Source organism: Neopelma chrysocephalum, unplaced genomic scaffold (genome assembly GCF_003984885.1).
Source record: "Neopelma chrysocephalum unplaced genomic scaffold, ASM398488v2 Primary Assembly neopelma1_139, whole genome shotgun sequence".
NCBI classification, from domain to species: domain Eukaryota; kingdom Metazoa; phylum Chordata; class Aves; order Passeriformes; family Pipridae; genus Neopelma; species Neopelma chrysocephalum.
Window position 1 is genome coordinate 2996722 of NW_020897801.1, and position 27037 is coordinate 3023758.

General features: G+C 40.8%; 1 protein-coding gene across 2 annotated transcripts in view; it reads left to right on the top strand.

Annotated features, from left to right (window-relative positions):
• PDE3A (phosphodiesterase 3A) overlaps nt 1-27037 on the top strand; it is an 86472-nt gene that overhangs the window by 19243 nt on the left and 40192 nt on the right. For both annotated transcript variants that reach the window (XM_027699724.1, XM_027699725.1), the window contains exon 2: nt 24328-24588. In XM_027699724.1, coding sequence (XP_027555525.1) covers nt 24328-24588 — 261 coding nt within the window. The remainder of the gene's footprint in view (nt 1-24327; nt 24589-27037) is intronic.

Here is a 27037-nt window from a genome sequence, read left to right on the forward strand (position 1 = left end):
TGGGAACAGTTCAGCCTATACTGAATCAGGCAGATATCCTCAATAACATTTCCAATTTCTCAGCTCACCTGGCTTATCTGCTTCAAGGAATGGAGAGATCTTTCCTGGTTAGATTTGGTATCTCTGTAGCACACTACATCACTCTGTAAGCATCACCATTAAACCACCCACCATCTGTGTTTTATGGCAAGTGTCAGTGGCCTTGACTATCTGTATCTGCTCAACTATTTGCTTGCCTTTTGTGTTTTCATTTTCTCCCCTTCATCTTTGAGACAGTTGGGAAGAGGTTACTAAACTACAACTCTTTACATGAGAGGAAGACACAGGGTGCAGAGGATATAGTTCATAGAAGACAGAGCAAATTTTGTCCCAAAAGCAAACAAAAACCCCACCCGAACACAGCTCAAATCAAAAAAGCAGCACAGTATGGCAGGGTAAGTGCAAGTTACAGAGAGGTGAGGCTGTATCTGCCATGGCACATCAGGAACTAAGAGCTTGTGGGAGCTCCGGGGAGACAAGGTGAGCTGGCAGAAGGTCTGCTCAGGTGAGAAAACCAGAGGCAGCTCAGAGTCAGGACACAGTGCAAACTCCATCCTCGTGCTGATTGACAAACACTTCCCTTCTTTCTTGAGATCAAAGTGTCTTGTCTTTGTGCTGTAATGAAATAGTTTGGTACTGTACGATGTGGAAACTCCACGTCCCGAAGCATCCCGTGCAGAAAACTGCACCAGGCAGTTGCTCCTGTGTTGTCACCTACTGCCTCAGCACTGGCTGAACGTGCAGCTCAGGGCACAGCACTGACAGCTACTTGAAAAGTGATCCTGACCCAACAGGTCTACCTTCTCCTGCTTTCTCTTGTATGGATACAAAAAAATCTTCTGGACGAGTAAACCAGATTTAATCCTGCCTGTAAACTATTACCAGCCGGCTGCAGGGTGTTTATCACCAATGGAGCTGTGGGAGCAGAAAGAAAGCTGCCTTTCATTTACCACTCTCAGATGACGTAGCAAAGATGTCAGGAAAATCATTTAAGGACCTGCTAACTGACCAGAGTTACTGAGGTTGTAGCAAACTAGGAATGATATGATGTCGTTTTGGCACTGCTTCTTTTCCCGTGGTAGATGTGTTGTAACCCTTTTTGGAAAGTGTCTGTGTTTTGCATGTCAATGTGCTAATCAAGTTTTAGGTAAACTAAGACACAAAAGACTTAGTCATTGCTTCAGAACTTTTCTCAAAAAGCTCACTTCCAGCTGCATGCACAAATACTTTTCTTGTATATAAATCGTCTTTCTGTAACAGAATTTGTGAAGTACAAAATAATTTTCCTTAGGTTGTTTGTTTGGATTGTTTTTATTTTTGCTGCATTATTTCAGAGGGGGAGAAATGGCAAAGAGTTTGTGTGCTTGGATGTGTATGAGTCAGTGACTGAAAGCATGTTTTATTCATCTCCTCGTTTTCAGACTGGAGATATTGTGGCCCCCAGCAGGCATGACTCAGGTGAATCTGTGCCACTGTCAAAGTACTCTGGTTTTTCATACCGAACCGTTTGCCCCATCTGACTGCACTCCTCTCTGAAGTTACTATGTAGCTTGGTTTTTAAAATATTTGCACTATTTGCAGACCTTCCTGCCACTCTTCCAAAAAAAAAAAAACCCCAAACCTAAAAAGAATAAAACCTGAATTGGAAAGGAACCAAGACTAAGAAGGAGATAATGCTGAGAGAGGGCACACTGTTTTGCAGAAGAGCCCATATAGCAATGGAAGAGGAAAATTTAGAAAAGACAGTATCTCCCTGTCTCATCTTCCTGCCAGTTCAGGATTCATCTATCTGGGTTATCCTGTGCTACTCTCTAGTAAGACAGCAGTGGAAAAGAGCAGTGTAGCTGTCAGATGCCTTCCACCCTCTTCTTATTCTCTTAGCTGGAATTTAAATACTTTGAAGGTTAATACACTTAAATTCAGACACAGATTTTAACAAGAAACCCAAGTTTGTGGGTTTCAGTGTAAATCATTAGAATGCCAAATAACTGAGGTTAAATTTTTGGATGGTTGTTTATGCCAACAATTTATAAGAGTGGAGGAAATAAACCTTTTCTGAACAGCTTTCCTAACAGAAAGTGTGACTTAAGCCAACAGAAATGTGCAAATACATAACTTAGTGCCAAAACTGCCTTACATGAATTAGATTTATTATACACCAGACAGAAAGAAATCCAAACGTTCACTTCAGCACTCGTTCTGTGTTGAGATTTGAGTATGGGGGAGGGGGAGTTTTGTGCAATCTGTGTGAGATAAAATGCTTGGGAAATTAAACTTTGGAAGAACCCCCCCAACCGTGACATTTTTTGCAGTCAGGCTCATGTGATCTCCTGTCATTAGAGTGTGGGTGAACTTCCTGAACCCTGACATTGCAACTCTGCTCAGTGTCACAGCTACAGCATGTCAAGCTCATAACAAAATAAACCTCCCACCGGAAACAACTTCACTTTGAAGTTCACAAACTTGCTCTAGTCTTGGTTTTAAAAGAGCAGTATCATATATCAAATACACTGAAAAGTTATTTCAAGCTACTTTTCTATGATAAAGCACTACAGTTTGGCCACTGCTGTAAGTGCAGATGTATTCATTGCATTCCAGCCTTTGCCAGTGCTTTATTTGCTTGCTTTATGGCTTGCTCCCTTCTTTTTTTTTATTCTTAATAAGTGTTGGTAAAATCTGTCACATTGCTCCATGCTAAAGTCTTCAACACAGTGGTGAGTTAAATTTAAAACTCTCCAGAATGATATATGTGTTAGATTGGCTAGCACAGCAGAGAATGCAGGGGTTAGCAAAAAGGCGAGTTCACAGTCGTGAATCAGCTACCCTTTGTCAGGAATAATTTTCTCCTGATGAAATTGGAAAGTGAAGGCAGTAATGGCTACAAGTACTGAGTTTCTACATAAGATAACACTGGATGCACTGACAGAGCTCCTGCCTGCAGTGGCCCTGATTTGGTGAAATACTTGACCTTAAGCACAGTTATAGTTTGAAGTCTGCATGTGGCCTCCTGGTGGTTCCCCATTTACCTTGAAATCCTTTTTCTCTTCCCGTGGTGATAATAAAAATGTGGCTAAACCAAACTTTTAGTTACTTCTCTTAATGAGGACCACTATCACCATTCAAAACTCTGTTCTCTCAAATAATTATAATTGTACACACCTCTGCATAGGTTCTGAAGGCTCTTATAAAGCTATTAAAGGACCTTAGAACAAGAACCAGATTTGGTAATACCACTATGAAGTAACTCAGTAATGAAGTAAACGCCTGCTTAACTTGCTGGATGGGAACCTGTGTTTTTAATTCTTTTCTCTTTGGCATCTTTTTGGAGCAGGTAAGATCATACTCCCTCAGTGATCCACATCTTTGCATAGCTATTACATCAGTAAGGTATTTGAATGACCTGTAGTTTCTTACTGTTGTTAATCCTAGCACAAAGATTTTATCTGGAGACTGTGTTATTTTTGTTCTACACACGATATTAACGTTTTTGCACTTTTAGCCAAGTGGAAATATTTGATTAGCTTGTTTGCTAATGGCCTATAAAAATGTGAGCATAGCACCTGCATTGATAATCTTTGATTGAGCTTCTTGTGATTTATAGCATTGTTGTAAAACTCAGTGAACTGTCCCTGGATGAGGATGCACAGCCTTCGGAGGAAGCCAGTGAGGATTCCACGGGACCCTTTCACACACTTGATAAGCAGGGTGCTCTCAGCTTCATGAGGGTGACAAAAGGGCACCTTGCAAGCAGTTTAGCCCTCAGTGCACGAGGCCAGGATTTCCATATTTTACCTTCCCTCACTGGGTCTGCAGTGGCTGCCCGGATTGTGTCAAGGCCACATTCTTTCCACTGCCAGAGGTGTTTACGGCGCTATCAGCTGTGAACTGGGAAATGCTGAGTTCTCAGCAAGGGGCTGGCACACAAACAGGGAGAGAGGAATCATCTCCACTGGCATGACCACAGGGATGTCCTTGTGTTTATATTAATTTTTTGATTCACAACTCATTATCGAATTCAGGATTCTGAAGCATTTTTAAAAACCTTCCAGTTTTGCTTAACTTAACTTCAGTTAAGGTAATGACTTTGAGTTTGCAGGGATCAGACTAATGCAGGTTAAACTAGACTTGACCTCCACCACCACATGCACACAGGGGCTACGTAAGAAATGAAAGCAATTAATGTAGAATTCAGTCTGTGTTTGGACTTGATGATCTTAGAGGTCTTGCCCAACCTATATGATTCTGTGACTCTGAATTACTGCCCACGAGAATTACTGCCTCCTGGCTTAGGAAAATCCTTCAGGGCAACCTGAAGGGCAACCTGTCAGCCTGCTGTGCTGGATTTATTCCAGTGATGGCTGGATTGAAACTTCCCAGCCCAGGTTGGGCCTCTGTGGGTTTTAGCTGGCTCAGCTCTAGTCTCAGCTGAAATACAGAAGGATCCCCAAGAGAGAGAGGAGGGCAGCAAAGGGGGAAGGGCCTTCTCTGAGCCCTGAGTATTTACTTCACATAGGAAGTCCACGAGTTCTGCTTATTGTGGTAGTTGGAACAGTAGGTGAATTGTCCCAAATAAACTTTCAGGTGTGCCTGGCAGGGGAAGATACAAGACTGATTAGAAAGAGAGAAAGAGAGAGAAGTGACTTGCTTGGAGAGCAGAACAATGCAACTAGAAAACAGGAAATAGCAATAGGAAACTCTATCTGTACAAGAACAAACAAATATTTGTAGAGGAGAATCTGCAAGTGGCACCACTTTCCTCCCACACTATGTGCTGTTGCCAAAGTGACGGGCTCCCTCTGAATAAGTCACATTTAATGTATGCATAGTGAATGTCAGTGTCTGAATAATCCTCACAAATCTTGGAAATGAGAATAATTTCAGAATCCTGGATTTTAGCTGTCTCTCTGGACATTATGTTATCCAGAAGCTGCAAGTTCATTCAAGTGGAGCTTCTGAGAGTCTCCTGGGAATGTAGCAATAGGCATTTCTTGTCTTAGCTGAGGAGCTCCCGGGTCTGCAACAGCTTCAGGGGGTGAAACTCTATCAGACATTTGTCATACAGACAACAGGGAGGCTGTCTTTCTTTTGAGTGATATTTTGGAATGAAGGGAGAGGCACCTTGATGTTTTTAAAGATAACACAGTCCTCAGGATGACCATTTAGATACAAGGGTTGTAGTTATTGTGAGTTCAATGAAATACTACCCTGAGACCAATGAAAGAAGGCATGGAAATTTTTTATTTATTGCTGTACATAAGCTTTACTGGAGAATGCTCTGAATAGAGTCACTGAGTGGGATTTAGTTGTGAACTCTGAAAATATTTTATATTTAAGACAGACCTGATGGGATGCAGACCTGAGAGACAGGAGGAGAATTCAAAAAATCTCTGCCTTGTCTGTCACCTTTGTAGCTTTAAGTTTATTCTCCTACAGCTTCAAGTGGAGGCTTAATAGCTGTAAAATTATGGAAGGATTGTTTTGTTGTTTGTGTATTTTATGAAGTCAGTAAACAAATGTTAAGCAGAAGTGATTATACCTGAAATGGCACCAAGGAATCTCTTCTCCAGCCTCTGATTCATTCCTCTGTCAGGATTTACGACTAACTCAATTAAATGCACACTTTCCTCATAATTGCCCATGTGCTAGCAGAAAGGAGTCAGTTGTCAAAGGCTTTGTTCATTTCTGGGTTGGCTGCCTGAGAACATAAGGATTTGGGGAGAAACTGTGGAATTACCCATAAATTTTCTTAATTGAATTGAGCATAAGCTTTCAGGCTTAAGATGTGAGCAAGTAAAACTTTCCAGTTTCCAGGCAGAGCTGTCTCCTTGCAGTTATTTACACAGTGCTGCTTTGACTTGCTGTTAAAAAATTACACTGAGGCAGAGATTAGGAATTCAAAGAGCAGTTTTGTAAGCAAAAATGCCTCGGTTTCATTCAGTAAGAGGAGATGTGAAGGAGGGAGAAGGGGGGGGAGTGAACAGGGGAAAGAAAAAGGACTATTACTTCAGGCACATTTGCATACGTCAGTCAGTGAGACCTTGATCCTGCAGAGCCTTAAGAATGTGCTTTGTGTTGCACCACTTCAGTGAGACAACTTGGAGCACGTAACATTTGTGGCCCTGGATGTCGGGTCAGCCTCTCCCTTCCATCTCCCCCTCCTCATTGTCACCTATCCTGTGTGGTTCTGGATCCTAAGTTTTTGAGAAATAGTATTAAGGGATCTCATCCCTAATTAAAAGCAACTCCTTTCTTCAGGGTTTAAATGTGTCTCATGGAGGACACATCCTTCCTTTTAATGTTTGTTTTAAAGCAGTGCATTTCAATGTGGAAGAGATGCCTGCTTCACTTACATGCACACATGTTCATAAGTATTATTTTAGCTCATCACAGAAAAGTTAACTTACATTATGGGCTTAGAATGTCGGCATTTTACAGGAAAATTTGGCAATTTTTCTGTGCCAGGTGGCATGTAATACTTAGAAGCAATATTGCCTTCTATGAAATATGACTTAAATAAGTACCTGCAGCTTATAATATTATTCCTGCAGGATTTGAGCATCTTTCTTACAGCATCTTAGGTCATTTATGTCTTGTCATCATTAAATGTTTGTGTGATATTTCACTTAAAATACTACAGAGTTTCTTCCACTGCGTTTTGGATCAGTGTGCATGAAATATAGTCAAAGTAGCCAAATGAGCGGTGCATCTTCCATACCCTGCAAAGTTACTGGTGTATTGCTGGAAGTTTTGTGTCTTTCCCTGTAGTCTACACTGAGAGGTTTGTTCCTCATGTACAAACTTTCAGCAACCCGACAAGGTGAGATAACAGAGAAGATATAGTGTGTGTTGTTTGATGCTTGGTGTAGGAGTCTCTGAATTCAGGGTGCCAGGGAACCCACGGCTGCTCAGCAGTGTGAAATAGAGGCAAGAGGTTACACTGGCCCTCTGTGTGTGCTTTGGGACTTGTCGGTGGAGAGGGAGCTCCACAAGGTGACAGACTCCTGCTTTCTGCCAGGTCAGAGATTGGATGCACAGCGTTCTTCATTTACGCAGCAGCAGCTCCCCTCCCCTGAGAGAACTGAAAACTTGTGAGTCTTAAGCGGTTACTCTGAAAACCTTCAGTGGCGTAAGGGAGAGCAAGAAACACTGCTTTTTCTCGATGAGGTTTGCATGGCAAGAGCAGGGGAAGGCAGTGCATCGGCTGTGCTGCTTGCCGCAGATTTACGGGTCTCTGGGCTGACAGCGCGGCTGCAGGTTTTTAGGAACCCCAGCCCGAAGTGCACCCGCACCATGGAAGTCTGCGTTCCTCCCCCTCCTGCCCAAGGCTTTTGCTTTTTGGGGGGGAGGTAGTGGTTGTTTTTCTGCGCCTGCTGACGTCAACAAAATTGCCAGATGGCATTTCAATGCTTTGCAAAGAGACAGGAGCCTTTTATTACCGGAGTCACGTGGATTCCATTCATTTGCATTCCCAGAAGTGGTCTAAAGCTTTTGCTCACTGTATAGGCAAAGAGTGCTCTGCACCTTCCAGCAATCCACAGGGCCTTCTGTGGGATATTGTTACCTTAAGTGAATCTTATAAGAGGCATGCAGAGATGAAGGTTTTATTTCACATTCATTTGGCTAATGTTGAAATATTGAAAGTCTCTAGACGGTTGTTCTCTGCAGAGGTTTTGTGGGTTTCTTTTTAAAATGACAAAGGAATACTTTTGTGAATTTAGGATAATAAACAGACTAACAGGTTAGCCCTAAGAGGGTTACTTACAGTCTCTCAGATCCAGGTTACTCAGTAAATTGTGAAACAAACATACAAGTCCAACACTGTGAAAAATATTGGCAGAGAAGAAGAGCTATCAGGGATTAGATTTTGAAGCTTTCAAGCTCTATCACTAGAGCTGGACTGTGACATGATCAATGAAATGGAACAGAGTCCCTTTATACCCTGAACAGATGACTGGGAACTCAGTACCAGATGCACAAGATTAAACCAATTTACTTTGCTGTGCTTGAGCCATCTCCAGAGCAGCTGGGCAGGAGACATGGCAATGCTTGAAGGCCAGAACAATCTCACTGACGTGGTAACTTCAATACTAGCCCTTGTCTGACAGCTAACCCAGAAGAGGGAGAGTTTATGATTAGATTTTCAGTAGACCGAGACCTTGGAGAAGTGAACCTGGAGGAACCTGCAAGGCTCACAAGGGAACACATAAATGCTGGAGAAAGAAAAGCCAGACTTAATTTTGGGGAGCATGAAGACTACTGCTTCTTGCAGATTATGAAACTGGTCCTTAGAGTAGTTTCTCAGGTTAAAGGGAGAAGTGTATTTCTGTCTGAGAATGAAAGAAGGGAGTACTTTTCATTTTTCCTTGAAGCAAATGCAAAGTACCTTGGCTGGAGCACTCGGTGGTGATGCAGAAAGGAGGCTAAGTAGTCTGGTTTTGACATCTATATCACAATTTGGAATTAAAATTCCTCTAAACCTATCTGAAATTACCATAGGCTCCAGAATATGGGCCTATGGTAATCTGAGCTCACAAACCAAGTTTTAATTACTCTTTTATTTTCTACCAATTTCAGCTTTCAGATGTGCCTCTGTGGTGTCTTCTTGCTCAGTGTACACTGCAGTGACAAAGATGTGTGTAAGTTACCAAGGGCCATCTGTCTGAAAAAAAAAATATGGGGCAACATAACCCGATGATCATTCCAAGTGTGAATATTTTATGGCTTAACAAAGTGCTATTGAAAGGCACTTTGAAGCAAACAGCATCACATACTCCCCTTTCCTGCCTGATAAGCCATGTGTTAATATTGCTTACCCTTGTTTTACCAATCTCCCAGCTGTATGACATGCACTAAGTTCTGGTGATTTATCATGGTATTCTATGTGTGTTAAGCATTGCTGCAATTCACATGGTGTTAAGTGGTTACAGAAGAACACACAAATAAATATAATGAATTACTGGACTCTTTAAATTTGGTAGCACTGTATTCATGACTAGGAAGCAGAGAAAACTGAGCTGGCTCAGAGTGGACTGGTTGATGTTGCGGAGTACGAAGAGTAATAACCAACTTGACCCTGCTTTCATAACTCCATTCTTCAGCTGGGGGAAGAAAGGGTACAGTTTCTTTAGGGCTGGCGTCTCAGAGAAACTTATTGCTCACGCTGTGCTCCGATACCTAATTTAATTTCACGGGGGAGCAGCGATTGGCGTTCACATCGTGATTCACAGATCGTGGAACAGGAAACAGCCTGTCAACTTCTAGGGAGCTGAAAGGGGGGAGAGTTGCTTAGAGAAAAACAAAAATCTGTTTTGTGAGGGAATTCGGCTCGTGAGCACAGCAGGCAAACTTCAGTTCTGCTGTGACTCCTGCTGAAGTCAGGGGAGTCACTCTGCTGATTAATTTGCCCCTCAGTTTATCAATTTGTAAGGTCTTGAGTTCAGACAAGTCTTCTGGTGAATTAAACACAAAACAAAACAAAAAGAAATAACACTCACTCTCATCTAGGATCAGAGGTTTTTGAGACTTCAGTATGAATGTGCCCACTCTGTACTTCCATCCCAAATTAGCTGTATTCTGGATTTACTTCCACAGCCTCTGTAGTTTGTACCCAATTGCAAATGTGCAAATGTGAATACTTTGCATCTTTTGCAAATCGTGTCAACAAATTGAAGGAAAGCATGCTTTCACTAACATGTATGTGTATGCTGATGTCTCATTATTAGCATTTGTAATATACTTCCATTTTCTCTCTTCTATTATTATGTTATGTGGATACTCTCAACAGATTTATTTTTTTTTAAAGAAGTACAATAATCTTAAACCAAATTTAGGGAATATTTTCATACTAAACACTGCACAATTATACGTGGAGTTTAGTGTTTTCAACAGCTCTGCTCGCAGACAGAAATAAAACATGTGGAGAAGAGAGGCATGTATATGTTATCCTTACATGTCTGACTTACTTCTCTGCAAGAAATTCTGCTTTCTTAATACAGTCGTCAGGCATTTCATGTATTGCTGGGGAGCTTTGTGTTCCTAGAGAAACGTCTGTAATCCTTCTGCTGCGGAATATTTTAGTATAAGGGTCAGTTCAAAATGTTATGAGATTCCCTCCACCTCCCCCAGATACAGTAATTTCTTTGCTGTTTGTACAAGATTTTCAAGATCATTGGAAAGAATGTGAATAGCGAGGGACTACTGGCCTAATATATAAAAAACATGGATTGAGATCTTTTTCCGCCCAAATCAATGATAGCATTTCACGTGCACAGCAGAGTTACAGCCTTAATTTGAAGGAAGAATAGTGCCATCTGGTGATTCCTGGGAAAGGCTTTCCTGCACCTAAAGCTGCAGGATCCCAATGCCCTGCGTGAAAAGTTCTACCCAGTTGTGCCATGGCTGTTCCATTATACCCTTTCCTGAAGCACTGACTCAATTTAAGCTGTTACCTAGCATGAGGCATCCTAGGCAGTGTGCTCATTTAGGGAAGTATTTGTGCTCTAGCCTTGGATATGTATTGAACCAGGCCTTCTGTAGTTTTCTCACTGTCATCCCCACCACGAAGTTCTCATCTGCTTTTCCTGCTGTGATTTTCACTTCTGCAGCTGGATGTCCTCATAGATGTGCTGCATAACCCTGTCTCCTGCCCTCTCCCCTTTTTCTGTGCCATTGACCCCATGAGACACTAGTGGACCATCCAGGAGGCAGTAACCCTTAGATGAGTGACATTTTGGGCTTCCTTGCTCCATCCTCCTGGGAACTCCCGGTCTGCATTGCTTGGCTTATAAGTGAGGCTGTGGCTCAGTTCCAGCAGAAGACCTGCTCTCTGATCTCCTTTCTCGTTATGTTCTCATCAGTAATGAAGGGCTGGCGTCCAGATCATCACCAGCGCTGCTGCTGCCCGAGGGGAAACAGAGTTCAGCCTGCTGCTCTGGAGCTGTGTGGGGTTTTCCACGGCTGTCAGCTTGGTGCAGGGAGAAAAGGCTGTGTTATGTTAAAGGTGGATTCATAAATTGTTTATACAGAGCTAAATGAACGTCATTTTACGAGCAAAAATAGTTACTGTGTGCGGTTAGTAGTCTGCCAATGGACAGGTTTTATTTAAAATAATTTATTCTGTGCACTTGGTGAAATGTCCTTTAATTGGTTCACATTTAGGCTGGTCACGTAAGCAAGCCCTTAAAGTAGAGTAGAAACCCCTAAATTTTACATTGAGTCAGAACATGGTTTTATCTTTTTTTGACTGGTTATTAAGTACACCCAAATCCACCCAAACCAGGCTTCAGAGTTAAATATGAAATCTAATTTGTAACTTGTCTTGTCTGCTTGTTTTTAGTTGGCACGGGGTCATATGGTTGTCTTTATACACAAAAGATAAACTAGTCTTTAGAGACAGCTTTTAACTTGCATTTTCTTCTCTGTTTAAAAAAAAAGTCCAACTAAAAATTAATTCCTCTCTTCCCAGTTATTTCCCCTCCCTCCATTTAAACTGAGCCATTAACATGTGTAAGTGTGAGGTATGTTACTATGGCTCTGTATAGAATTGGATCGTTATACAGTTAGTTATGGCTTAAAGGCGTATTTGTATCATGTCAGAAAAACACCATCCTAATTGAAGGCATCTCTCCTAAAAAGCAGAACAAAGTGAGACCTCATCATGTTACCATCTTGTGCCACCTTGATTTTATTGACAGGAAATCAAACACATTTCTTTGATCTGTCGGTGAAGAATAAAGGGGCAGATGGGTAAAAGTGTTGTGCATATTTAATTTAGTTGAGTATTTCATTTTGCTGTAACATCATACAGAGTGCCTCAGCTTTACTTTCCGTGGCAATTGTAGCTTGCGTTAAAAGAGGAAATGGATACAAATAATTTTTTACTTAGATTAAGGGCAGGCTTCACGTTCCTGGCAAAATACCAATATGTTGAGCATTACTGATATGCATTTTCTGTTCTGTGTTAGCATCTTGCCAGGAATGACAGTAATTAAAAGAAGAAATCATTTAACTGAAGTGATTCTTCTTTCTAGAGAAGGTTGTTTCCTAATGTTAGTGCCAAAAATCTCACCAAATGCATTAGGAGCAGATGAAGGGCGTAGAGAGAGAATTGATCGGCAATTAATGTGTTTATTTTACCTTAATAGGATAAATAGGATATCTGGGGCCGCTTGTAACACTCAGATTGAAGCAGTTAGAGAGATAATACAGAATTAGGAAGACTGAATCCATATGCTTCATCAGCTGATCTGTCAGAGCACCGTATGGCAAACAATTTTGCTTGTGGTCTGTTCCAACTTGTTAACAAATATGTTTGCATAAAGCTTTGTGATGAGAGATGTTCACCAAGGTCAGTGGTATGAAGTAAAGTGCTTTCTTGTGATTAAACTGGTCTTTTATCTCTGTTGTTCTGAGTTTAACCTCTAAAAGTAAGACTGACTATGGGGGGAGACCTTTAACTTCAATACCCTGCATTAGGTCACTAGTGTTAACAAACCTCAATATTGAAGTAATCTCCAGGGTCTAATCCATTATGGATCCCATTTAATTCAACAATGAGCCTCTGAGCACAAGAGACTAAGCCTCTGCAGAAGTCTAATGCAGCAAAAAATGCAAATGGGGGCACCAGGCTGTTCTGCAGGACAAGAAGCCATAAGCTTTTTGAAAAAAAAATGAGGAATTTTGTTTCATCATTTTCAAAGCAAAAATTCAAGTTTTTGCAAAGTTGACATGAATTCTTGTTCCTATCTTTTAATAAAACTGCTTTAAAATTGCTGGAGCAAAGCCAAAACAAGCCCGTTCCTTTGCCAGAAATTCAAAACCCAGTAATTTTTCTGTCAGGGCACAAAATGGTTTTTGTATTTCTCTAAAGTTGTCAATACAGTGAGAATCCTTGAGCTGCCTAGTTTGAACTGCTGTTTCTTGTTTGTGAGGATGGCACTGTTCTCTGTGTAAGAGAGCTCTGTGGCAGAATCATGTGATTAGAACTGAAGTGTCATCAGCAAATAGTTCAATACTAATTATTAGGATTACTCCTGGGCTAAAATATCAAGGCTTTGTACTGATGCATCTTCCAAAGTGGTTGATTTTCAGTGGTAAAAGAGAGATTTGTATGTCGAGCCTTCTTTTTTATACCTCCTTTAAGAAATCAGAGAAGACTTTTAACTTGTCTGCCAGGACCTGTGAACAGGACCCTAGTAGCACTTGGGCATTTGACTTTAAAGGTTCAGAGTCAGTACTGCTGCTGTGTCAGACGGTTTGTGTGCTGAGAATGAGGTGCAAATTTAGGTGGGCTGCGTTTACTTTTTCTCTTTTGATGTAATTTCAGTGTTTCTCTTGTGGCAGTTCACTAACAGTCCTGGTGATAGAGTTTCAGTGGGTCATCTTGTCCTTTCAAATTCAATCTACCTACTCCACTCAGTAGTAGCAAGTGCTTCTATTGCACTGGCTGGTGCATCATCACTGATTTCTTACTGGAGTAGATGCAGGTGAACCACTAAAGTTCAGCCTCACAAGGGGATTTAACATTTTTTTAAAAAAGAAACAGTTGATTTTTTTTTGTTAATATCCACATCCAAGCAGAAAACATAACTCACTGCAGAGAGTTATCATTGTCTAGTTGGGTTGCCAGCATAAGCACCAGTGCTTCATGATCTGTGTCTGTTTTTTTGGTCTCTATGGTTCTGCTGCCTTTTGTAAATGAGAAGCCAGTGCTGTTAAATTTAGATGTGAGTTTGAATCCAGGCTTTCCAAAAACACAGAAGTGTTTGGCCCTTATAAAAAAGTGCAGACCCTGAGCCAGACAGTCAAAGTTCAGTATGGTGAGATATTCATGGTGCAGAAGCACAGATTGAATCAATCTCCACTTAGAATTGAGAAGCAACCAGGATGTCATAATTGAGAATATTATATGCATTTTATTTTTTTTTTCTAAAATCCAAGTAAAGAACTGCTCTCAACCTAAAAGACAGGAGTTGACAGTAAGACTTTTCTTAGGTTAAAACTGCACAAGACAAATCAGTCACCAGCTTCATGGAGGAAATCAGAGATTGCTGAGATGACTTAGGAAACCCTAGAGCCTTTAGCATCCAGTTTGTAGATTATAGGCAATAACAGAGTGGCTGAAAATGGCCATCTGATGCAGGCACTGACCTGTTGTTGTGATCAGCTGGGTACCTTATATCTCAGCAGGCAAATGTGGTTTTTTTCCTCATTCGTGACAGCAAAGGCAAAATAAGCCCATGGTATAAACTAACCTCGTGTGTCTTTAAGTTGGTCCTTGCAGGTCAAGGATGAAGTAGGTTGAAAGCAGTCCTCAGGGCTTGCCGGTCTGTCAGTTTATATCTGTGCTAAGTGAAAAAAATCATTTTAATATCATAGAAGACATGTAGAGGATAGTGGTTTATTTTTCTTGTATATGAATTACTGTTTCTCTCCGTTCTGATTTTCATTGAAATGTCTGCCTACAAATAATCTAGGAAGGGTGGGGGATTTTCACATCTAGTGCATGCTTAGTGTGCCTTTTGCAGGTCCTGGCTTTAGATGTTGAAGTAGCTTGTTCTTTAGAGAAATTACAGCTCTGCAGCAGCTACGATGAAGGATTTGGGGGCTGCAAGTCCCTAAGGCTACAGTTGCTTTTCTTAAATGAGTCATAATAGAAGAATCCAAAGCCAAGTGTTAAAGAAAAAATGATTAATCCTTTTCACAGAGGAGTTCATTAGTGACATAAAGTCACGAGAAAGAGGAGGAGACGTCTGTAACACTAGATGGCTATTAAGTGGTATTAGTGTGAGTGCTTAAAATCAGAAGAACTAGAATAATGCAAACCACAAGGTCTGATGGAGAAGAAAAAAATGTTAAATTTTGGCCAATTTGGTTGAAGTGAGGCTATTTCTTGACTTTGGTGTGCACAAGATTTATCCTTTTCAAGAGGTGTAGAATATCTTTGCCTGCCTTTGGCTTCAGTGAAAGCAAGTTCTTAAAAATGGACCACTAAATATCATTAGTGTTCTTGGTTGCCTGGAGAATTTCATGAGGTCTTTGAGCTCTGTTGCTACGGCATATGCAAAACATGGCCCAAGATATACATCTGCTGTCATTTCCAAATCCCTGCCATAATTTCAGTAAGAACAGACTGAATGTTAAAGACACTTTATCTGCAGCTTCACTGATGATTATTTCCTAGTTTCTGATTTTCTATTTATTCTGGTTTTCAACACTCAAAACTTTCTTAAAACCTCCCTGAGTTTGCTCTTTTCACTTTATCCTCCTGATGGCAACTCCTTTTTAGCAATTGAAAATACGTTTGACGCCCTCTGTAGAAACTCTTCCCTCCCCACCCCCAATCTTTTGTCTTAATTTAGCAGCTGAATTTACTTGTATTATGTTTTTAATGATATTTAGTAATGCTCTTCTTAATACTGTTAAAGAGTTAGTGAAGGACTGAGGTGGATGTGACTCTTTAGCTGGGGTTATTTTCACGCCTATTTCTGCAGCTTGCTGTTAATTGTGATGTCGCTTCTCAAGTTGCTTCCCAAAAGAGTCTGAAAGACTTTGAAAGGGAGAAAATATGGCATTATAGTGCTCTTTTGGCTTTGTTCTAGTGTAACTGAGACTGTCGAGTTGAAAATGTGGGAGGATTAGTTAGTACGCAGGAGGCAGAATGGTGATTATTGCTTTCAATGGATCTTTTTTTAACTCATGCTGTGTATTTGGCTGCTCTGTTTTAGTTCACCGTAGAATTAAAATAGCTTCTCGTGCTAAGCAGGGATATTGGAGCTGTAAACTCAAATGGGTAAGATCACCAGGTATTAATAGATGGCATATCCTCCGCTGTGTGTGCACCCAGTGCCCCGCTCCTGCTGGGTCCCAGCTGGTGTTACTGCAGCTCAAGTTGAGGCTGAAGACAGTTGTCACTGTTTGCTTCACATGAACACAAACTATCAGCTTCAAGCCACCAATTTGTGACCATCTGATGTACAAATTGAAGAACAATAGTGTAAGACAATTGAGGACAGTCTCTGAAGTACAGAATTGTTTTCCTCACTCTGTGTTATTCAAAGCAGATTTGAGCCCCGCTTAGAATTTAATTTTTCCCATCTGCTGTGTTTTAATGAAAAGCAATATTTTTTAAAGTTCCTAGTTTAGTTGGAGTGGTGTCTACTTTTTAAATAATAAACCCTGACTGTTTGTGACTGGCTGTGATCCGCTCTACGTCGTCAAGTAGTTCTTCGGGCTGGAGTAATCGTGATAGTTTAATGTTTTTAGGCAGCCAAATAGCACGGAAAGTCCCTTGGAATTGGGTGACTGAGTCCCCAAGGCTCTGCTGAGAACATCAAACATAGTGTCAGAGTTTCCACAAGGTTTGCAAGCTGTGACCAGAGGCTCTTAGCCAGGAAGTTCAGCCTGTGCTGTTGCCTCCTTCCAGGAGCTGCTTTCCCTGGATCCTTCTTGTGGCATGCCTTATGCAGAAGGTCATCACAATTCCCTGAGTGTCTTCACTTGAGCTGGGATTTCCCCAGGAGCCCAAGGCACAGCACGTGTACAGCTGCTTACAGAATGCCCCTTGCTGCCCATGGCCCACACTCTGGGCACAATCCTCTGCCCCTTTCTCCTACACTTTCTAGGGTTTTTCAGATGTGCTCTACTGTGGCAGGAGGAAATGTGGAAAATTAAGTACTACTTTATGTTGGTACCAGTGGAGTTAGTTAATTTGAGGTCCTTTCTGTCAGATATAAATGACAGAGAATTAAGTTACATTGGGTTATGACCAGAATTTGCATCCACTTAGGTGCAGACTTTCCTAGTCTGTAGGCCTTGAATCTTACCAAATCTAATCCTCCCACTCCTTCAGATTATTTCTGCATCTATCTTTTTACTGCTGCTTGGCTGCCAGTGTCCACAAAGATATTTTCTTTTGGTGCATGCAACGAATCTGGAAAAGCTTGCTAGGTGACCTGAAAGTATCAACTGATAGTCTGCCTTGAAAGTTACAGATGGCACCAAAACTGCATAGAACTCAAATGTGTTCTCTGTTTCTCTCTCTCTCTCTCTCTCAACAGGTCAGTTTGTCTATTGAGTATGATGTGCAAAAAAACTCCTACTTTTTTTTTTTTAATTTAGTGTAGGTGTCTTTGCTAAAGCAGTGAGGCAGACTTCTCTCTGAGCAGCTGTGGTCCACCCAGAGAGGTGCTCACCTGAGCCTGGTGGTATCAGTGCAAGGGGTTACCTTGACATCATCACTCAGCAAGAGCGAAGAATAACTGTGGTGTAACTCTGAGGTGCAGACTGACAGTGCAGTTTGGATAAATGTGTTCCTTTGCCCCTCAGAATGTTGAGCACAGTGCTCAAGGACCCACGTGCAGCGTGTGGAGGTGTGCACACTTAGGACAGGCAGCCTCCTCAGGCAGTTTGGTGGCTGGTTTCTGACAACCCACGGAGGTCATGCAAGGCTGGCTTTGGTTCTGTTTTTCCCAGAGACTGTATAACCAAATCTGGACATATCAGGACAGGGAAAGCAAAAGGCCTTGCTGTACCTTCTGTGCCTGCTGCAGATTAAATGGTATCAGTTTACTAAGAATTTTTAGCATGGATAAAAATCTCCAACAGTCTTCTTGTAAATGTCTGAACAATTTTTCTCAAACGCTGAAATAATTCACCCCAGACAAATACCTGGCAGTATATGTTTCAGTCTGAGCTCTTTGGCTGACAAAGCTGTCACGAACTGAAAGGCCCTGTAATGGAAGAAAGTTAGTCAGCTGTAACTGTGAGCTTTCTGAATAGTGTCACCTAAGGTAGAGGTGCAGGATGTGGGGATGGAACTGCCGCCCCAGACAAAGTGTGCTATAGACAGTGATACATTCCATGGGTTTTATAAGAAGGGAAAAAAAGTATTTCCTTCTCAAACCAGTGTCTCTTTCTTAAAGAATGCTGTTATTTTCATTCTGGTTTTCCAAAGAAAGTAATCTTACATGATCACGCTCCTCTCTGACGGTTTCAAGCAAATGTGGCAGATGGGAAGAAGTTTCAGAGATTATTACCTTCCTAGAAGTTTTATGTCAGCCTATGGTGGGATACCAGAGGAGGGTCCAAATCAGTGGCCTTGCTTGGTAGTAGTTGACTGGCAGTTTAACACAGTGTGAGCTTAGAGAGAGCCCTGTATAAGGCTGCTCCACAGCAGGCACGTGTAGCCTCAGGCAGGGCTGCCTCCTGCTGATTGTGTGGCCTCAGGGCTGTTGCTGAGGAAAGGGGTCTTTGCAATACAGTGACTACTGAGGGACAAAAAGTGTAACTCCTTAGTGAGACCCATCTCATTAGATCCTGTGTTTGCAGAACTACTTTTAAAAATTTCCTCTGGGTGCTCCATGATCCTTGGACTCTGGTGTATTGTGCTCAGGCTACAGACACACTGCATGTAGCAGTTGTGGCATTTTCTGCTCTGCAAATCAGAGTTCAGTGTAATTGTTATCAGGAAGGTCTGCTCTTGTTATGGTGGTGCCATTCCAAACATCTTATAACCAGAGTTGAAACCAAAATTGTTATGGCTCACACAAGATCCAGAGTCTTCCTTCATTATGGGATCATCTTTTGTGCTTCAGTGTCTGGTTTACAGTTATCTGGCTCTGGGTGCTTTAAAGACTCAATAGCAAAGCCGGTGATTACACTGATGCTTGGGAAAGGTTTTTCTTTGATCAATGTGATGAGACAACAGGAAGATGCTATTTTCAGTCCTAGAAAAGAGTGTGCCTTACAGAGCCTGTGGCTGGTTCACCTCCAGAGAGCGGTAGGAATGCTGTGCCTCAATAAGCCAGAGAAAAGATTCTCATAAACATCTTGTTTGCTCACCAGAGAAGAGAAAACCTGAAATCTTGCGTTAGTGCAAAATAAGAGAGAAATAAAAATAAAAAGATTTCTGCAGCTTTTAATACAGAAAAGTGAAATGTCAAAGAATAGTATGCACGCTTCTCTTTCTCCTTAGTCATTCAGTGGAAGGTGGAGTAGTTAAGTCTGTGGCGCCTTTAAAATGATTCATTATTTCCATAGAAGCCAATTCATGTTTATCCTTCAAATTGCTCTGCGGACATTAAAATAATGGAGAATTATATTTGCTTTTAATTTTGTTTCCAGACATCTTGGCCTGAACATTTATGATGTGACTTGGAAACTACATCAAATGTTGATTTATAGTTGCTTGTAATTGTGTGAAGATTGAAGATACGTTGGATGCTGCTTATTTTAATTCTTTTTTCCTCCTCGCCTCCCCCATTCTTTTGCTTACAGAGTGTTCTTGAGTGTAATGTGGTGAAAGGCCAGCATCTCTGCCTACAGTGCTTTTCCTTGTACAAGCCACAGCAAATAAAGATTTTTTTTTTTTCCCTAACATGAGGCTGAGTGAAATGAATTGTGGTTTGTGTTAGATAATTGGTTTGGTTTTGGGTTTTTTTTATACTGAAGTTTTGACTGGTTTTGTGTTGCCATGATAATCATCCTTTTTGGAGGGTGGAAAGAACAGTATTTTTTAGTTAGGCTGGCTGAGTTCAGTCGTATGAGAATCATATACAAAATATCAATGGGGAGGGGAAATACTTTTATTTGTATTAAGGTATCTGTTAGGTGTATGGATGTCAAATCTGCTTTACAGGTGAGTCAACAGTAACAATTCGTAACCTAAATATATCTATCAGGTCTTATGGATAAAGGAAATTGTTATTCCTATTTTCCTAAATTCATTTCTCCTACACAGTTCTATCTGCTTTTCCCCCTAGCCAGTAAATAGCTATTCTTAGAGTGAGTTTTATGCAGAATATAATTTAACAAAAGAAAATTAATGGGATTTTGTGAAATGTAATAGAAAAGCCCAACAAAGGTTATGCAAAGTTTGCAAGTTTATTTTCTAGTCCTGTTACAGAATCCAAAACAAATTACTCAAACCCAAAAATTCTAAGTGTTCATTAAAATTTGCTAGAATATTGTTTTCATATGGCATTTAAGAGTATTCCTTGCAGATAAGTCTCCTGCCCTGTTAAAAATTGTCTGTGTGGTAGTGGGACATGCTGCTTATGGTTTGGTCCTGCAGATGCAGCAGTATGTGTGCTTCTTGGCACATCAGAGTTTTCTTGTAAATTCCCACCAATGCAAACTTAGATGATTGCACATTTGGCGCTGTGAACTATCCATGTCTGTCCCCAGGCTCTGATGCATCCTACTGTGATCTGGCCATCTTACTTTTTATATGCATTCTTTAGGAGAAAACCCTTTTTACTTATTTCTCTACATGAGAAGAAGCCCCAAAACATGCTGCAAGTGCATTGGACCCAGTTGGGAATTCCAGGTCATACCATGACCTAAACCATTGTTTTTCAGCATTATAAGGAATTAATTTTTCTCCTTATCTTAGTTAAACGTGAGCATGCTTAGTTGATCTGGATTTGCTCCCCCCCCCCAGCCTGTTTGCTTTCTCATTCTCCTACGCTAGAGCATTTCAGTTTTAGTCACTGCATGACATTGCTTAAGTCAGGGATGGAATGAAGTCACAAATTGAACAGTAAGCCAGTCTTCTCCAAAATTCATGGGAGAGAACTGGATTCACAATTATTGGCATAGATGAGCAAATGAATACTGACCAACGTGCAATTAAATTCACCTTAGCTTAGCTCTTTGTTGTTCTGTTTTATCAAATTAGTTGTTTGTTAATGTTGATTGCAAACATCTTATTCATGCCACTATTCCCAAGTATCTGGCCTTTGAGTTGCAATGAGTAAAGTGGTTTGGAAAGAATCCAAATCAGTTCATGCAGAGGCTATGCACGTAAGAAGAAAACTACTTACAAAGTCTGAACATGGATTTTATATGCACTTTTACCCCGAAAAAAAAGACACTGTGCATATATATGTGTGCAAATGTGTGCATATACAATTACATCAATCTAAAATTTTCACCAATTTGCTGTCTTGCTTTCACATCATCATATGTCTTTTAAAGTAAATTCCAGGTTTTCTTGCCCTTTAAGGAAAGGCATTTTTGTTTACTTTCTGAATAATGGTTTCCAAACTATATGCAGTTTTGTAGTAGTGAATCTGAAAAATGAAATATTTTAAAATGTTTTCATGCATTCAATTTGTAACTTTTTTAGAAAATAATACTTTAAATACCTGTAATTTTATCTAGTCAGACTAGTCTGGCAGTGCTCTAAATTCACCCTGAGATAGATGAAATATTCGAACTGTTTGGAAAAGAAGGTGCTTTCCTGTATACAAGTACCATGCAATTAAATTACAACTTACAAACTTTTCCAGTTTAGGATGTGTGTAAATGTACTGAAATTGGTGGATTAGAGCAGTGTTTACCCTCTTGTGCTTCTTTCTTCAAGAGGGATTTAAGCTTGGTCTGTTGTTCTTTTACACATGCCCTCATTCTGAGGGTTCTAAGTTTTATGAGTAGTTCAGACAATACTCTAACTATCATATACTCAAATTTAAAGCAGCTCAGTACAATACAGTGATGTCTTTGAACTGTGTAAAATGTTTTCACAGTCTTGTGCAATGCAGCATGTCATGCTGCACATGTTGATGTTTTGTGGTGACCCTGGCTGGGCTGTGCTGATGGGGTTCACATCTCATTTTCAGTCTTGGGGGGGTAAAATCAGTGTGGATCTCCTTACAGGCATGGTGCTGACCTCACTGGGTGTACTCTGTGCAGGCAGGATGGATGGGTGGATGGCTGCATGGGTTTTACCATGCACTTGGTCCTGGCATAACTCATCACAGCCTGGTGTTATGATTCAGACCAATCTGCTGGGTCCCAGAGTCAAGGCGGGGCCACCGAGATACCTGACAAGGCATCCTTACATGTTAGAGGCCATGTGGCAGAAAATTCACCATTGAGAAGAAAAGGGCTCTCCCTCTCCCCACTTGGTGCTAATCATGGAGAACAATGCTGGCTGCTTTGCAAAATATTAGTACTGCTGTACAAAATCTGGGCCTCTGCTTATAGCCCGCTGAGTCAGACTTGTTTACTTCACTGAAGTATTAATCTCTGTCTCTGATTGGCAGTCAACAACTCCAGGCTCCAGGCTTAATAGAATTTCAAACTGTAGATTATGCAGTTTTGCTGAAAATATGAGGCTTCTATGGCGTTTTGAATGACATATTGTCCCTCACTCCCCTTTGGTCTGTTTTTCAGGGCTGAGGTTAAGATAGATAATTAATTCCTCCCATCCCAAGCCTTGTCTTTTAATTTAAGAATTTTCTTTAGCATCTGCCAGAATCTTCTGCATGCGCTCCTGAGAGGTTAAGCAATGAAAGAACCATTAAATTAAGTTCAGAAATTAATTTTTTTCAGTAGGATGAAATAGCACTTCAGTATATCAAGCGGCTTCTGGTTTATGTTATTTCATAGCGTGGCAAAGAAATATGGGAAGAAGCAGCTCTTTTCTCTGGTTGCATGAGAGGATGGTGAGTGAGGAGGCCTGTCTTCTGGTTCTTCAGTTTACTTCTGTGTTAGCAAGAAGTGGGACACAAGGAGTGGATCAGTGGAGTGAAACATCTATTTGCCAAGGGCCTGATGTCCACACTACACAAATGGGGAGGAGTTTAGCTGCATTCAGCTAATATTTCACTTTCCTCAGAAATTCTTTTCTGTTGCCTGTAAAGCATTTTGTGAGAACGAAGCAGTGTCACGCTGTGTTACACTGTTCTTTGTGTTCTGAGGTCCATAAACACTGTCACTGGTGAGTCATTCCTGGATGGGGCTCTGATCACCCTCCTGCTAAGTCTGACCAATTCTCCATATTGTTTGTTTGCCACTCCAAAAAACTCATATAATCTTTTCACAGACATAACTTCACCATTTAGAAATCCATGCATTTTAGCTTTTTCTAAGAAATACATAAAAGTAAGTTAGTACGAAATCTACTGGAATGATCCCTCTGGCAAACTGCATGTACACCTGCTGGTAAGTCCCAAACAGTAGCAGCAGGCTTAAGCTTATGTGTCAGAAACACAGCAAAGGAAAAATGGTCACTCTTGGAGTGCCTTGAATTAGCAATTCCATGCAGAATTTATGACAGGTTTTAGTACACCAGCTAGTGAGGCTGAAATGTCACTGCTGCATTGAAATTCCATATGCATCCTGCCTTTCTAGTTGTTCTGCTTCTGTGTGCATCCAGTCTCACTGTTCTTTTAGTAGGTTTTTAAAGATCCTCAGTCTTTTGCAATTGTATCATATAGCTGTCAATTCACAGACTTGACAACTTTCCTGCTTTTGGCAATATACTGTTTCTTTTATTGCCAATATGGTGCCCTACTGGTTCTCAGGACAGATGGTAGTTGAAGCTGCTGATTGTGGGGAAGTTCTGGAGAAACTCAAAGATGCATTTACGGATCAACCCTCTTGTGCACGCACTGGAAGTCCAGTGCTACAGCTGTGTTAAATTACCTGTGTCTGTGATGGATGAACTGCACATATGAAGACAGTTTCCTGGGCCACAGTTGGTTTGTGTTGCATCATGTGCACATCAATTATATCCATGATTAGGGTGCGTAAGATCTGCCAGTGATAGGAGCTGGTCCCTGATATTGGTTCTGCTAATACATTGCTTCAGCTAATAATTCTTCCTAAATGATATATGTAAAGTAGATATATATTTCAAATCCAAGAGAAAGTAAGGACCATCTGAATTGGTCCTACAAGTCTGCAGAGTAGCTATTCTCATCACTTCCATCTGAAAAAAATAAGGTTTGAAAAATCCACTTTTTACTCTATTTCATATTTGGTATAGCTGCCCAATATGCAATTTCTTGGAGAAGAATGTTGTTGCCACCATACCAGAATACTGTAGTTTAGTTGCATGGTGATATTTTAAAGATCTCAGTATATGCCTGGGATTAATTTCATTCAACCAAGCATAAGCATTGAACATGAGTTGTTCTAGATGCCTCTGTAGTCAGTAGACAGGCATCTCTCAAGAGAGACTCCTCCCATCCCATCCTAAGCTATGTCTCCAAAATTATTTGTGCAAATTCATTCGGATGGGTTGTCAGCTGCAGATGATGAAAGCCATGAAATCAGATATGATGGAGTTCCAAAGTCTTTGGAGACTGTGAGCATTATGCCTGATGGTCAATCTATTCAGCGTCATTCTCCTTATTTAAAGAATTATTTCATGTTCTTATTTTTCCACTCTGTGGGTAACCACTTTAACAAAAGTTGTGAAGAGTTCACCACAGCTTTAGATAGTGCTCAGCAGGTTGTTCACTTCTGTTGTCTTACATGGGTTATTTTTCTCTTCTTTAGTCTTCTGGTACCAGTATCACAGTGGATATCGCTGTCATGGGAGAAGCACATGGGCTCATCACGGACCTTTTGGCCGATCCTTCGCTGCCCCCCAACGTGTGCACATCGCTGAGAACAGTGAGCAACCTGCTTAACACGCAGTTAACCTTCCAGGCCATCCACAAGCCAAGGGTGAATCCTTTGGTGTCCTTCAGTGAGAACTACACCTGCTCCGACTCAGAGGAATGTCCGGAGAAAGGAGAGAAACTGGCCATTCCCAAGGTGAGTACTGGAGCCTGTGTATCATCTTGTTACTTGGCTCTCCCTAAAGGTACATCACTGGGCTATTGGGAGACATCACTGGGATTTTTGCTTGTTTGCTTCAGATTAACATCCTGTGCACCGATGACAGTCTACTGGAAAAGGACAGCTAGTCCTTTGGTTGGTTTCATAGTAACACAATTCCTGTGTATCCCTCAACTTGCAACCAGGTTTACTTTGGTTCAGGCATGTTTAGAAGATGGTGTTCAACACAGAATAGATCACACAGATGGTGTGCATATTTTCTTGCAGCTGTTAGTTGGAGCTTGGGAGAAGAAATGACAGGGAGAAGAGCAAGCAGAAGCCTTTTGTCATTCACACTCACAGGTCTGCCCCATCACTTCTTACACAGAAATTCTCCTCCCACTCAAAAGATTTGAGCCACTGCATGAGGGATGACTGTCCTAGACAACGAGCATTGGGGAAATAAGCAGGAATATGAGGGACCTTTTTGCTCACTTTAAAGCTTGGAATTTGAAATTCTGTATGAATTTCAGTCTCTTCTTCCTTCCCTTAGCCAGAAGTGTGAAACCTATAGTAGTCAATGAAAAACTCCCTCTTGATGACCTCCAGGGCTTTGGATCAAGTTTAAAATGTTGCATACCAAACAAACAAACAAAAAGATTATCACAGTCATTAGTATGACAACTACTGTGAGCTCATGAGAAGTGGTCTTGAGAAGAAAAGAAGACTGAACCAAAAAAATCTATTAGTGCTTTGACAGATGGCTTTATAAGTGCTCAGGAATATGACAAGAAATAACCAATGTTAGCTACCCACATTTAGCAAGTGAACAGCTAGAGAGAACACATCAGCTTTGAAGTAGTTTGAGTTGTATGTTTGTTGCTAATTAGCTGTCCTGCAAGGCTTACGTTTCACTTTTGAAACAAAACCAAAATGCTTTTGTACTGCAGTCTCCCTTCTAAAATTAAATATAGGCAGAGTACGTTGCACAGGCAAATGCTTTTATGTTTTTACAGTTTAAATGGCACAGCCAGCGTTCATTCCAGCATTTCCCAGCATCCGAATTGCAACACTTGTGATTCTTGTTTTTATTATATTTTAGTGTGATGATAATTATTACCCTATTTGCCTGTGTAGCAGCTGTATGTATGAAATGGATGTTCACGGGTTTTTAACCACATTTTCCAATTTATTTTAGTGAACATGTCTATCATGGCTGCAATCTGGGCTCTGAGGGGAAAAGTTAAGTGGAAGAACACTGCCATCACATGAGCAAACACAGGGAGCAGATAGATACCCGTTTGCTGTTGTGTAATACCTAGTGAGGAGAAGACAAATGAATGATGAAGAAATGAGTTAATGCTACAGAGAACTAATTTGACTGGAGTTCACTGACCTAAATGTATTATGGTTCATAAAACTAATTATTTGCAGTCCTTTATTTATGTGTATAAATATAGATTTAGGGTCTTTACCTTTAGCATCTGACACGATTTTGGGTAAGGAGATAGTATGTTTACATATTTATCTTTAAGTCTGAGCTTCAGAACCACAGGTGTCTTCCATCTCGTATTTCTTAACCCTCTGGCAAAGTCCAAGATCTCCGTTGCAGAGATATATTTATTTTAGTTCTTAACTATAAACATTTCATGAGAACTACAAGGGAAACATCTTACAAAATTATAGCATCTCTAACAGCAAATCTGGATCCAAAAAGACTCTTTATCATCATCCCTTATTATCACTGTCTTCAAAAATAAAAAAAAAAATATGTGAGTCCTGTTAGTGGAGGAAAGGAAGAATCAGGTGAAAGAAAAATGCAGGGTGGTCAAGAAAAATCTGCTGTAAATAATGATGCTTTTTCGAAGCTTATCAAGAGACATCATATCCCAGAGAACAAGTTTTATTTCGGTGGGTGACCTTTGGATTGGGTAGATATAGCAGAAAAAAAATTGGAGCTCCTGTCCCTTATTTTTCTTACAGCCTTTCTTGCCTTGAATCTCTGATTCTGAGAATTCATGAGAGTTTAAATCATAGAATAGTTGAGGCTGGAAGTGCACCTGGAGATTGTCTAGTCCAGTCCAGGGATCATCTAGTCCAGTCTCTCATGCAGAAGGTTTTTCTAGGCTCAACCTAGATCAGGTTGCTCAGGAGGATGTCCAGTTGGGTTTTGAGTATCTCCATGAATTTAAACTTCACAGTCTCTTTGGGCAACCTCTTTCAATATTCAGTCATCCTCACAGTAAAAAATATTTTCCTACCTTCAAATGAAATTTCTCGTATTTCAATTTTTGCCCAATTACCTCTTGTCCTTTCACTGGGCACCACTGGAAAGAGCCTGACTCCATCTTCTTTACACCCTCCCTTCAGGTATCTGTATACATTAGTAAGATCCACCCTGAGCTGCCTCTTCTTCCAACTGAGGAATTCCAGCTCTCTCAAGCTT